This window comes from Kogia breviceps, chromosome 14, assembly GCF_026419965.1.
Source record: "Kogia breviceps isolate mKogBre1 chromosome 14, mKogBre1 haplotype 1, whole genome shotgun sequence".
NCBI classification, from domain to species: Eukaryota; Metazoa; Chordata; class Mammalia; order Artiodactyla; family Physeteridae; genus Kogia; species Kogia breviceps.
In genome coordinates, this window is record NC_081323.1 from 80,980,190 (window position 1) to 80,994,014 (window position 13,825).

General features: G+C 40.8%; 1 protein-coding gene across 2 annotated transcripts in view; it reads left to right on the forward strand.

Annotated features, from left to right (window-relative positions):
• The window catches only part of LOC131741444 (general transcription factor II-I repeat domain-containing protein 2), a 52,663-nt gene extending 45,445 nt beyond the window's left edge, over positions 1-7,218 (forward strand). For both annotated transcript variants that reach the window (XM_059038403.2, XM_067011899.1), the window contains exons 12-16: positions 171-248; positions 1,174-1,257; positions 2,793-2,976; positions 3,309-3,337; positions 5,403-7,218. In XM_059038403.2, the coding sequence (XP_058894386.1) occupies positions 171-248; positions 1,174-1,257; positions 2,793-2,976; positions 3,309-3,337; positions 5,403-7,006 (1,979 nt within the window). In that variant the 3' untranslated portion in view covers positions 7,007-7,218. The remainder of the gene's footprint in view (positions 1-170; positions 249-1,173; positions 1,258-2,792; positions 2,977-3,308; positions 3,338-5,402) is intronic.
• The last annotated feature ends 6,607 nt before the right edge of the window (positions 7,219-13,825 follow it).

The following is a 13,825-nucleotide window of genomic DNA, read 5'->3' on the forward strand; positions in this document are numbered from 1 at the left end:
CCCCAACCAGGGATTGAACCCAGGACCTGGCAGTGAAAGTGCCAAGTCCTAGTCATTGGACCGCCAGGGAATTCCCTAGTCTGGCCTTCTGATCAAAGTGGCAATTTGATAGTTTTAGAGGAGAAGTAGCCTAATTTTCTATAAGTTCTAAATTTCAATTTCTGTTTAAGGAAACACCAATTCATCCAGTCTTACAAATTCTGCAGCAGGTGTTGAAGATCTTAACATCGTTCAGGTGACGATTCCAGGTATGGAATTCTATCTGACTTTATCATAATTTAGATTATGTTTTTCATTTTGTTATATTTTAACCACTTTGTGACATGGGTTAGTCTCTTGGAGCTATTTTTTTGCTAAGTTCACCCTGTCAACTAAGGAAAGACAATTCAGGAATATAAAATATGCAGCCAACTGCCACACACTGAATATCTTGCTATATCGTAATTGTTTATCAGATATATTGCTTCTCACAGCCCTGCCCTGGTGCATTACCTGGAAAATACCCCCTAGGGCAGCCAACTCCAAGCACTGGCTACCACTGGATTGGAATTGGCCACAGAGATGAAATGTATTTGCTGCCCATCAATTAATCTTCTTTTCTGAATAGGTGTATATAAAACATATCTGGAGAGATACAAAAGTATCTAATAGCATAGATCCTCCAAAGAAGGAAACTTGAGAGCTAAGATGGGGTTGGAAGGGAGACATTTCATGATGTACTATTTTATATCATTTGAATTTTGAACCACATAATTGCTTTTAGTTATTCAAAATTAAATAGAATAAAAATTTCAAGTATTAAAAAATTTTCCTCCCCAATCCTAGTACATACATTATTCATTTTACTTGCTATATTGCACTGTCTAGGATCTCTATTGTAATGTTGAAGAGTAGGGGTGAAAGTGGACATCTTTATATTGCATGATATTGAAAATGTTCTCTAAAGTAGTATGTCTTATATTTACATAGGGTTATAATTTGGAAAATTCTCTGTCATCTATAATGCCTTAAATTTACAAATTTCCAAAACGCTTAATTATTGCTAAAACTAAGCTGAATGATAAGCCAGGTAAAGTGCTTTCACATGTGCTTACAGGTGTTACCTCCAACAGCTTTTCGGGGGAGCAAATACATGAATAAACCTGGTTTGCTTGTTTTTTTTAATTTTTTTAGATAATGAGAAGGAAAGATTATCAAGCATTGAAAAAATAAAACAACTAAGAGAACAAGTCAATGACCTCTTTAGCAGAAAATTTGGTACGTTTTTATATTGTTACATAACCAAATTTTATATATTTGAAATATTTCCTTCTAACTGATTATCTAAGAAATTGATCTTTCTGTGAAGGAGCTGTGATCAAAATTAGTGTATTTTTACTGAAGAAGAACTTTTACATGGAAACACTAATTTCATAATAATAATAGCTATCTTTTGGCCAATAGGCACATGAAAAGATGCTCAACATTGCTAACTATTAGAGAAATGCAAATCAAAACCACAGTGAGGAACCACCTCACACCCTTCAGAATGGCCATCATTAAAAAGTCTACAAATAATAAATGCTGGAGAGGGTGTGGAGAAAAGGGAACCTTCCTACATTGTTGGTGGGAATGTAAGTTGGTGCAGCCACTATGGAGGACAGTATGGGGGTTCCTTAGAAAACTAAAAATAGAACTACCATATGATCATGCAATCCCACTCCTGGGCAAATATCCAGATAAAACCATAATTCAAAAAGAGACATGCACCCCTATATTCATAGCACCACTATTCACAATAGCCAAGACATGGAAACAACCTAAATGCCCATCGACAGATGAATGGATAAAGAAGATGTGGTATATATATATATATATATATATATATATATATATATATATATATATAATGGAATACTACTCAGCCATAAAAAAGAATGAAATAATGCCATTTGCAGCAATATGGATGCTAGAGATTATCATACTAAGTGAAGTAAGTCAGAAAGAGAAAGACAAATACTATATGATATCACTTATGTGGAATCTAAAATATGACACGAACCTATCTACAAAACAGAAACAGAATTACGGACATAGAGAACAGACTGATGGTTGCCAAGGGGGAGGGGGTTGGGGGAGGGATGGAGTGGGAGTTTGGAGTTAGCAGATGGAAGCTTTTATATATAGAACGGATAAACAAGTTCCTACTGTATAGCACAGAGAATTATATTCAATATCCTATGATAAACCATAATGGAAAAGAATATTAAAAAAAGAATGTATATATATGTATAACTGAATCACTTTGCTGTACAGCAGAAATTAACACGACATTGTAAATCAACTATACTTCAATAAAAAAAAAATTTTAAATAGCTCTCTTTATCAAATCATTATGTTGTACACCCAAAACTAATACAATGTTATATGTCAATTATATCTCAATTTAAAATATTTTTTAAATAACTATAATAGCTATCTTTCACTTACTGACTTTTTACCATAGCTGAGTATTGTTTTTAGTGTTTGACATGTGATTAATCATTTAATCCTCACAAAACCCTTTTCAGGTAGATACTACGATAATGCCTATTTCATGGGTAGAGAAACAGTCTGCTACACTACCTGTTACCAATTTCAAAATCAATAAAATTATTCATACACCCTAGCATGGCTGGAAAATGAAGTAATGGCTGATCACCAATGTTGTTACTTGATGCGATTAATTTTAAAATCTTGACATTAAAGATAAAGCACGGTTTGGGAAAAGCAAGTGACACACAACTGGTTTTACACCCTTTGTATCATCACAGGTGAAGCAATTGGAGTGGATTTCCCTGTGAAAGTTCCCTACAGGAAGATCACCTTCAACCCCGGCTGTGTGGTCATCGACGGCATGCCCCCGGGGGTGGTATTCAAAGCCCCTGGCTACCTGGAAATCAGCTCCATGAGAAGGATCTTGGATGCCGCAGAATTTATCAAATTCACAGTCATCAGGTACGTGAGAGTCCAATGCTGGGTCAGGAGAATGAGCTGCAGATCGTAAGTTGCTCGAGGTGGAGAAGCTGGGGGGTGCAGGGATTCTCACCCCGGGCCGTGGGCCGTGGGTCCCTGCAGTCAGGTGCCATGTCATGCTACCTGTCACCCTCAGTTCATCGGATTCTGCTTCCGGGGGCTGTGTGTCCTCACTCCCGTTTCTTGGTGATCGTGGGCAGCCTGTCTTAGTTTAGCCTCGCACTGACACTCACAAAAGTTTGTCAAATAGAACTAAAGGGACAAGAGAGGAAAAGTGACCTCTGTTGCACTCACCAATGTCTCTTTCTCTTCAGACCACTTCCCGGCCTTGAACTCAGCAATGGTGAGTATCCTGGGGGAGAGGAGATGGTCCTAGCCCCTGCTGTGCCACGTGGGCTGTCTCAGTGGACACTCACCACCAGAAAGAGCAAAGCATGCCGCTCTGTATGTGCATTTTGTTTTTCCTGCTTCTTTTAAAGCCCTTTAATTCTGTTGCTCGAGTTTTATTACCCAGGCATTTTTTTCTCATGTAACAATTTGACGGAGCTTTGCTGTGTGTGATAACATACCGCATTCTTATTCAAGAGTCCTTTATGGGGTAGGGGTGGGGGGGCAGCTCATATCATAATACTGAACTACTACTCTACCGTATTTGGTAAGTAGTACCTGCCTGGCCACCCCTGACCTCCCCACAGTTCAGAACCAACAGGGCCTGGCACAGCAGGGCTCCCAGAACCCCCTCCAGTTGACTTCTGTTCTGAATGGGCAATGTCCAACTCTGCTCGTTAAATATTTTTAATGTCTCCCCTAAAGTCCTTGCAAGCAAGTCAAAATCCTATTGGATATTAAAGCAGAAGGCGTAACCAACAAGGACCTCCTGTATAACACAGGGAACTATATTCATCTTGCAATAACCTATAATGGAAACGGATCTACAAGAGAATATATGTATATATTTATATATATGCATATGTATATATAACTGAATCACTTTGCTGTACACCTGAAACTAACACAACATTGTAAATCAGTATATTTCAATAAAATTCTAAAAAAATAAAGTACCTATAGAAAGAAAAAAAAGCATAACATGTAACGATGTTCCCAAGAGTCATCTAGGGAAACTCCTCATTTAAATTTGGAAACTAAAGTGTTCTTTTAAAACGCACAATTCTTATTCCTAAACTCCTCTGGTTGTTAAATAGCTTTTTACGTTTTTAATAGCTTTATTGTGGCATAAATATACATACTGTAAAATTCACTTGTGCAAACTGTACACAATCCAGTGATTTTTAGTATATTTACGGAGTTGTGCAATTATCACCACAATCTAATATTAGAACATTTCCATCCCTCCACCTGAAAGATTCCTCCTACCCATTTCTGGTCATTTCCCATTCCCACCCCCAGCCCCAGGCAGCCACTAAATTGACTGCTTGTCTCTGCCTACGTTTTCTTAAAGTGAATTTTTATACCTATGTTCTCTCAAAGTAAAGCTCACCTGCATCGTGGCCCATTTCTTTACACTGAAAACAAGTAAGTTCTGTGAGGGTCTGTGGCTATCACCGGTGTCTTTTGGGACTCACAGCAGTTAAATCATATGTCTTCTGTGCTCATTCCCTTCTCTGTTATTTCAAAGTTCTCTTGAAAATCAAATGAAAAAATATATGTTAAAATGCAGATACACTTTCAAATCATTCTCATTTAAACCAGATGGGAAAGCATAGCCACTTGTTGAACCTCACCAAAGATGTCTTTCTTTTGGCTCATCTACCTTTTAGTTTTATTTATTTATTTATTTATTTATTTATGGCTGCATCAGGTCTGTGTTACTACGCACGGGCTTTCTCTAGTTGCAGCGAGCGGGGGCTACTCTTTGTTGCGGTGTGGTGGCTTCTCTTGTTACGGAGCATGAGCTCTAGGCGCACGGGCTTCAGTAGCTGTGGCTCGCGGGCTTAGCTGCTCCACGGCATGTGGGATCCTCCCTGACCAGGACTTGAAGCCGTGTCCCCTGCGTTGGCGGGCGGATTCTTAACCACTGTGCCACCAGGGAAGCCCCTTGGCTCATCTACCTTTTAAAAAAGGGAATTAGTGGCCAACGTTGAAAAACCGGGGACTTTTTCGTGAAAGTCCATTTCCAGGTTTTGTTTAACAATCTGAAGATGCGGGCAGGCCAGGGCCATGCCCGCTCTGGCAGTAGTTTGCTTGCCCTGAGTGTCCCCCGTGCTCAGCCCACACCTCTGCAGGGCTGGGGTGCTCTCCAGTTAACCACGCCCCCCACGCCCCCACGACCCCCCCCCCCACCTCCTCATCCCTTGCATTTGTCATCATGGTCTTGCTGGTGTTAGACTACCAGTCGATTTAAGAGAAAACTGAACTGTTTCTTGTCTCCATGTTTCTATCAAAAGTGGGAAAAAGAAAGATAGACCAAGAGGGCCGTGTATTTCAAGAAAAGTGGGAGAGAGCGTATTTCTTCGTGGAGGTGCAGAATATCCCTACGTGTTTAATATGCAAACAGAGCATGTCCGTGTCCAAAGAATACAACCTGAGACGCCATTATCAAACCAACCACAGCAGGCACTATGACCAGTACACAGAGAGGATGCGCGACGAGAAGCTCCAGGAGCTGAAGAAAGGGCTCAGAAAGTATCTCTTGGGGTCATCAGACATCGTGTGTCCCGAGCAAAAACGAGCGTTTGCAAATGTGAGTCCAAGGGAAATGCCTGCCGTCCAGCCCATAGAAGACGTGGCTGGGAACTTATGGGAGAAATTACGCGAGAAAATCAGATCATTTGTGGCCTATTCTATTGCCATCGACGAGATCACAGATATAAATAACACCACCCAGTTGGCCATATTCATCCGGGGCGTTGATGAGAATTTTGATGTATCGGAAGAACTTTTGGATACGGTGCCCATGACGGGGACAAAATCTGGAAATGAGATCTTTTTGCGTGTGGAGAAAAGTCTTAAAAAGTTTAATATCGACTGGTCGAAATTAGTAAGTGTGGCCTCAACTGGCACTCCTGCGATGGTAGATGCCAACAACGGGCTGGTCACAAAACTCAAGTCCAAGGTGGCGATGGCTTGCAAGGGCTCCGATCTGAAGTCCGTTTGTTGCATTATTCACCCGGAATCGCTCTGTGCTCAAAAGTTAAAGATGGACCACATCATGAGCGTGGTGGTTAATGCCGTGAACTGGATCTGCTCCCGCGGACTGAACCACAGCGAGTTCACGACTTTGCTCTATGAGCTGGACAGCCAATACGGCAGCCTCCTGTACTACACGGAGATTAAGTGGCTCAGCCGCGGGCTGGTGCTGAAGAGGTTCTTTGAATCGTTGGAAGAAATTGACTCCTTCATGTCTTCCAGAGGCAAGCCCCTGCCTCAGCTGAGCTCTCAAGATTGGATCAAAGACTTGGCCTTCTTGGTGGACATGACTATGCATTTGAACACGTTGAACATCTCTCTCCAAGGGCATTCCCAAATCGTGACGCAGATGTACGACTTGATTCGGGCGTTCTTGGCCAAACTGTGCCTCTGGGAGACTCATTTGGCCAGGAATAACCTGGCCCACTTTCCCACCCTGAAATCAGTTTCCAGAAACGAAAGCGATGGGCTGAACTACATTCCCCAAATCGTGGAGCTGAAGACGGAATTCCAGAAAAGGCTGTCCGATTTCAAGCTCTACGAAAGCGAACTGACCCTGTTCAGCTCCCCTTTCTCCATGAAGATCGAGAGCGTCCAGGAAGCGCTCCAGATGGAGGTGATTGATCTGCAGTGCAACACGGTCCTGAAAACCAAATACGACAAGGTTGGGATACCAGAATTCTATAAATACCTCTGGAGCAGCTACCCCAAGTACAAAACCCACTGTGCCAAGATCCTCTCCATGTTCGGGAGTACCTACATTTGTGAACAGCTCTTTTCCATTATGAAACTGAGTAAAACTGAGTACTGCTCCCAGCTGAAGGACTCCCAGTGGGATTCTGTACTCCACATCGCGACGTGATGAAACACGCTCCGGCAGGATCCCGTGGGCTGGAAGCCTAGAATCCTCTAGGCCCGAGGGGTTGCAAGATGAGAAAATGAGTTATTAAATAGATCTGGTTTTCCGTTTTTTCCCACTTTGACTCGGAAATATCATTTGCAGTTATCATACCTGTTTGTATGACATTTTTTGTTTCCCCATAGCCCAGTAAAAATCAAGGAAGTTTTATTGTATTTCTGGTAGTTGACTCTTCTTACGCCTGGCCTGTTTCACTCACTCACATACTAGCTTGACCCTTGTGGGCATTGGGGCTGCATCCCAAAGTTTCAATCAGTCCACAGAGAAACGGAGAGACAGATGCATATATGCACTGGGGGTATATGTGCACACACATCTATCTCCCCGCCACTGGCATGGAATTCCGTGTGACCTCATGTGTTTCCAAGTTGAAGGAGAATCGGTTAGAGACGTGTTCACATACTGTCGTGTCCCTGCCTTAGCTGTCCCTGCCTCCACACGAACCTGGAAAGGTAGGACTTAAAATGGAAAAATCCCAAAACAAATAACGTAGGTTTCCAAAGACTAAGTTGAGGTTTGGGGGCTGTCTTTTGTTTTAAAATTTTAACCTTTATTTTGAAATCATTTCAAATGTATAGAAAAGTTGCAGAAATGAAAAGAGCCAGAAGAACACTTAATGCCCTTTTGCCAGATTCTCATATTATTAACATTTTACCCCGTTTTATCATTTGTTTGCTTTCTCTCCCCCTCTCTGTCTCCTGTGTGTGTGTGTACAACATTGCCTGTGTGTATAAATGACTGTATGATTATCTGTAATAATGTATATAAACTTATGTGCATAGTTTCTTTCTGAACCATTTGAGGGAAAGTTGCTTACCTCATTTATCCCTAAATACTTTAGGGAGTATTTTCTAAGAAGAGGGTCTCTATAGCCATGAGTTAGTTACCAACTCCAGTAAATTGAACACTGATGCAATACTTTTGTCTGGTTTACCATTCATATTCCAGTTTTGTCAGTTGACCAAATAATGTCCTTTCCTTTATAGAATTTTTCCTCTGGAGGGTTCTCACTTGAAAACACACAGATGCACCTAAAACTAACATGACACTGTAAATTAACTATACTTCAATTGCAAAAAAAAAAATCACACAAGGTAACAAAAATTTATCAACTCAAAAAAAAGCATATAGATACAGATGCAGATACAGATACAGGTATAGATATAAAGTTAGAGATATCTGTGTTCTTAGTATCTATTAGTTGCTGGAATTAGCGACCGAAAATTGTGAATACCTTCCAGACTTGGAGGAATTAATCTGATTAGGGTACAAAAAGGTTGAAGATCCTACCTGATGACCAATTCAGGAAGCAGTGGAGGAAAAGGCATTGATAGAAATGAAGGGAAGCTGCCCGGGGGAGAGACCACCAACCTCTAGGTGGTCACCTGGGCAGCGGACCCAGCCCCAGCTGGGGCCTGGATGTATGTCCTCAGACATACAAGGCAGTTCCGGACCTTGGGAGGTAGACTGCAGGTCCAGCTGGGTCTGGCTGGCTCAGAGGCTCACTTCCTGGGAAGTGAAGGAAGGAAGGATGGCCTGGTTCACAGCGGAAGTCAGGGGAGGCTAGCTGCTCTGCCAACACCCGAGCAGATGCAGACTCTGAACACGAGAGGCGTGGTCCTGCAACCCCTGCGGGGAAAGACCAGCCCCCGTGTTTTTAGACCGGCAGCTGAGGCTCAGAGTGATTAAATGGCCTGCCTGAGGCCACGCAGCCAGGAGAGGATTCAGACCCAGGTCCATGTGCCTCCAAAGTCCATGCTCTTCTTCCTTTTCTAAGCAGCCACCATGCTTACGTGGAGACCTGGCAGGCATCTGTCACAGAGCCCCCGCTCGTCATTGTCACGTGTGGCTCCCGGGTGGCTAGCCCATCAGGTAACAGGGAGGTGACCGCAGCGTTCAGTCTGGGCTGCCTTCTGTTGGCTGGACCATTCACGGGGCTGTTCTGCTTTGATTCAGCTCCCAGGGTTCCCAGGTTCCTTCTCCACCTGTAGTGTGTGCTGGGCCAAGTAGCCTGACCAGCATGGTCACTCATATGACTGAGCCAAGACTGGGAGAAACCCACTTCCTCTTATCTCTAAGCGACCAGCCTTGTGCAGCCTCATATGCTGCTTCCCACACGGGAAGAGAAGCTCTCCATGCCACCCATGGCCTTCGAGACAAGCTGCATCTTTTACGAGATTTGCAGCTCCAGTTTGCATCATGGTATCTTTGCACTTGGGGACAGACCCACCAGCAAAAACTTGGAGGCCATGGGCTAGCAGCAGTGCTGGGGTAGGTGGTGAATAATCGCTTTCTGGTACAACCTCCTAACTGGGCAGGCTCTCCGTGAATAATCAGAGGCGCCCCTCCCTATAGCTAAATTATAATTCTTTGTGTGTGTGATAAACTATTGTCCTTCACTGAATATTCATGGCTCTGTTAGCCAAGACCCCCACTATGTCCCAGGGAGTGAAAACTGGGTAGACGTCTAAATTTCTGTGCCCTTTCTGTGCCTTAGCAATGGCCCCAGGATGGCTATTTTCAACTGAATCTGGAATGAGAGATCAAGTATACTCTCCTGTTTATATTTGACAGTTTAAAAAAATGTTTATTCAATTTATATAAACTAAAATAAAGATAAAGAAATAAGTAAATAACAATTCACCCATTTCTTCCACCCCTACCCACCTCCACTTATTGCAACCACCAATCAGTTTAATGTATCCAAGAGCTTGGTTGTTTTTTGTTTCTTTCTTTGTCTTTTAGATTCCACATATAAGAGAGATGATACAGTATTTGTCTTTCTCTGTCTGACTTATTTCACTTAGCATAATGCCCTCAAAGTCCATCCATTTTGTTGCAAGTGGCAAGATTTTATTATTTTTTATGACCGAATAATATTCCATTGTATATTTATGCCACAATTTCTTTATCTGGTCATCCACTGATGGTCACTTAGGTTGTTTCCATATCTTGGCTATTGTAAATGATGCTGCAATGAACATCAAGGTGCAGTTATCTTTAGTGTTTTCATTTTCTTCTCATAATACGCAGATTCTAATGGAGTAACTGGATCATACGATAGTTCTATTTTTAATTTTTTTGAGGAAACTTCATACTGTTTTCCATAGTGACTGAGCCAATTGACATTCCCACTAACGGTGCACAAGTCTTCCCTTTTCTCCACATCCTTGCCAACACTTGTTATTTTTTTGTCTTTTTGATAATAGCCATTCTAACAGGTATGAGGTGCTGTGTCATTGTGGCTTTGATTTGTATTTCCCTGAATGAATGATGTTCAGTGTCTTTTCATGTACCCGTTGGACATCTGTATGTCTTCTTTGGAGAAATGTCTATTCAGATCTTCTGTCCATTTTTAAATTAGATTGTTTGTTTTTGATATTGAGTTATATGAGTTCTTCATATATTTTGCATATTAACCCCTTATCAAATATATGATTTGCAGTTATTTTCTCTCATTCTATAGGTTGCCTTTTCATTTTGTTTATTGTTTATTTTGCTGTGCAGGAGCCTTTAGTTTGATGTCGTCCTACTTGTTTATTTTTGCATTTGTTGCTTTTGCTTTTGGTGCAGATTCAAAAATGCATCACCAAGACCTATATCTAGGAGTTTACTGTCTATGTTTTCTTCTAGGAGCTTTATGTTTTCAGGTATTACACTTAAGTTGGTCATCAGTTTTTGAGTATTGTGTAAGATAGTGGTCTGGTTTCTTCCTTTGCATGTGGCTGTCCAATTTTCCCAGACAGTATTTACTGAAAACTGTTCTGTCCCCATTACATATTATTGGCTCCTTTGTTGTAAATTAATTGACCATATATGCATGAGTTTATTTCTGGGTTCTCTACTCTGTTCCATTGATCTATGCATCTGTTTTAATGCCAATACCATACTGTTTTAATTACTATAGCTTTGTAACATAGTTTGAAATTGGGGTATGTGATGCCTCAAGCTTTGTTCTTTTTTCCTCAAGATTGCTTTAGCCATTTGGCGTCTTTTGTGGTTCCATACAAATTTTAGGATTGTTTGTACTATTTCCACGAAAACTACCATTGCAATTTTGATAGGGATTGCATTGAATCTGTATATTGCTTTGGGTAGTATGGATATTTTAACAAAATTAATTTTTACGATCCATGAGCACAGAATATCTTTCTATTTTTTGAGTCTTCTTCAATTTCTTTCATTAATGTCTCATAGTTTTCAATAAACAGGTCTTTCACCTCCTTGGTTAAATCTATTCCTAGGTGTTTTATTCTTTTTGATGCAATTGTTAATGGGATTGTCTTCTGATAGTTTCTCACTCTGATAGTTCATTATAAGCATAAAGGAATGCAGCAGATGTTTGTGTTGATTTTGTATCTTCCAACTTTACTAAAGTTGTTTATTAGTACTAAGAGTTTTTAATGGAGACTTTAGGGTTTTCTACATATATCATGTCATCTGCAAATAGTGACAGTTTTACTTCTTCCTTTCTAATTTGGATGTCTTTTATTTCGTTGTTGTTTTCCCTGATTGCTCTGGCTAAGATTTCAATACTATGTTGAATAAAATTGGTGAGAGTGTGCAACCTTGTCTTATTCCTGGTCTTAGAGGAAAAGCTTTTAGCTTTTCACCATTGAGTGTGATGTTAGTTATGAGCTTGTCATATGTGGCCTTTACTATGTTGAGGTATGTTCCCTCTATACCTGCTTTGAGAGTTTTCATTCTAAATGGATGTTGAATTTTGTCACATGCTTCTTCTGCATCTATTGAAATGATCATATGATTCTTATCCTTTGTTTTGTTAATGTGGTGTATCATTGACTGATTGTGAATATTGAACCACCACTGCATGCCTGGAATAAATCCTAATTGATCAAGGTGTGTTATCCTTTTAAGGTATTGTTGAATTCTGTTTGCTAATACTTTTTTGAAGATTTTTGCATCTATGGTAATCAGGAATACTGGCCTGCAATTTTCTTTTTTTGTGGCATCCTTGTCTGGTTGTGGTATCAGGGTAATGCTGGCCTCATAAAATATGAAAGAGTTCCCCTCATATTTTTTGGAAGAGTTTGAGAAGAATTTGAGAAGAATATTTGGTAGAATTCACCAGTGAAGCCATCTGGTCCTGGACTTTTGTTTTGGGGGACTTTTTTATTGCTGATTCAGTCTCCTTGCTAATAATCGGTCCATTCAGATTTTCTGTTTCATCACAGTCTTTGTAGGTTGTATGTTTCTAGCAAGTTATCCATTTTTTTCTTGGTTGTCCAATTTATCCATTTCTTCTAGTTTGGCATATAACTGTTCACAGTAGTCATTTATTTATTTATTTATTTTGGATTTTGCAAGAATAGTAAACTTTTTTTAAAAATAAATTTATTTATTTATTTAGGCTGTGTTTGGTCTTCGTTGCTGCATGTGGGCTTTCTCTAGTTGCAGCGAGCTGAGGCTACTCTTCGTTGCGGTACACAGGCTTCTCATTGCGGTGGCTTCTCCTGTTGTGGGGCATGGGCTCTAGGCACGCAGGCTTCAGTAGTTGTGGCACGCGGGCTCAGTAGTTGTGACTCGTGGGCTTAGTTGCTCCATGGCATGTGGGATCTTCCCAGACCAGGGCTCAAACCCATGTCCCCTGCATTGGCAGGCAGATTCTTAACCACTGCGCCACCAGGGAAGTCCCCACAATAGTCATTTATGATCCTTTGTATTTCTTTGGTATCAGTTGTAACATCTCCTCTTTTATTTCTGATTTTGAGTCCTCTCTCTTTTTTTCTTGCTGAGTCTAGCTAAAAGTTTGTCAGTTTTGTTTATCTTTTCTAAGAACTGGCTCTTAGTTTCATTGATCTTTTCTATTCTTTTCAGTCTTTATTTCATTTATTTCTGCTCTAATTTTTTTATTTGCGGTACGCGGGCCTCTCACTGTTGTGGCCTCTCCCATCGCGGAGCACAGGCTCTAGACGTGCAGGCTCAGAGGCCATGGCTCACGGGCCCAGCCGCTCCGCGGCATGTGGGATCTTCCCGGACTGGGGCACGAACCCATGTCCCCTGCATCGGCAGGTGGACGCTCAGCCACTGTGCCACCAGGGAAGCCCTCTGCTCTAATTTTTGTTCCTTCCTTCCTTCTACCAACTTTAGGCTTCATTAGTTCTTTTTCTAGTTCCTTGGGGTGTAGAGTTAGGTTGTTTGAGACTTTTCTTGTTTCTTGGGGTAAGCATTTAGTGCTATGAACTTCCCTCTTAGAACTGTTCTTACTACATCTCATAAATATTGGTATGTTACATTTCCATTTTCATTTGTCTCAAGGTATTTTGTTGTTGTTGTTGTTTCTCTTTTTGATTTCTTCTTTGACCCACTGGTTGTTCACAACTTGTTTAATCTCCACATGTTTGTGAGTCTTCCAGTTTTCTTCATGTAATTAATTTCTAGTTTCATACCATCGTGGCTAGAAAAAAATGCTTGATATAATTTCGATTCTCTTAAATTTGTTAAAATTTGTTTTGTGGCCTAACATATGATTTATCTTGGAAAATCCTCATTGATTTTCTGTCTGGATGACCTATCCATTGATGTAAATGAGGTATTAAAGTCCCCTACTATTATTGTATTGCTGTCTATTCCTCCCTTTAGGTCTGTAAATATTTGCTTTATATATGTTAGTGCTCCTGTGTTGGGTGCATAAGTATTTACAAATGTTATACCCTCTTATTGGATTGACCCCTTTATCGTTCTGTAATACCATTGTCTCTTATTACAGTCTTTGTTACAGAGACTATTCTAATTAAGTAT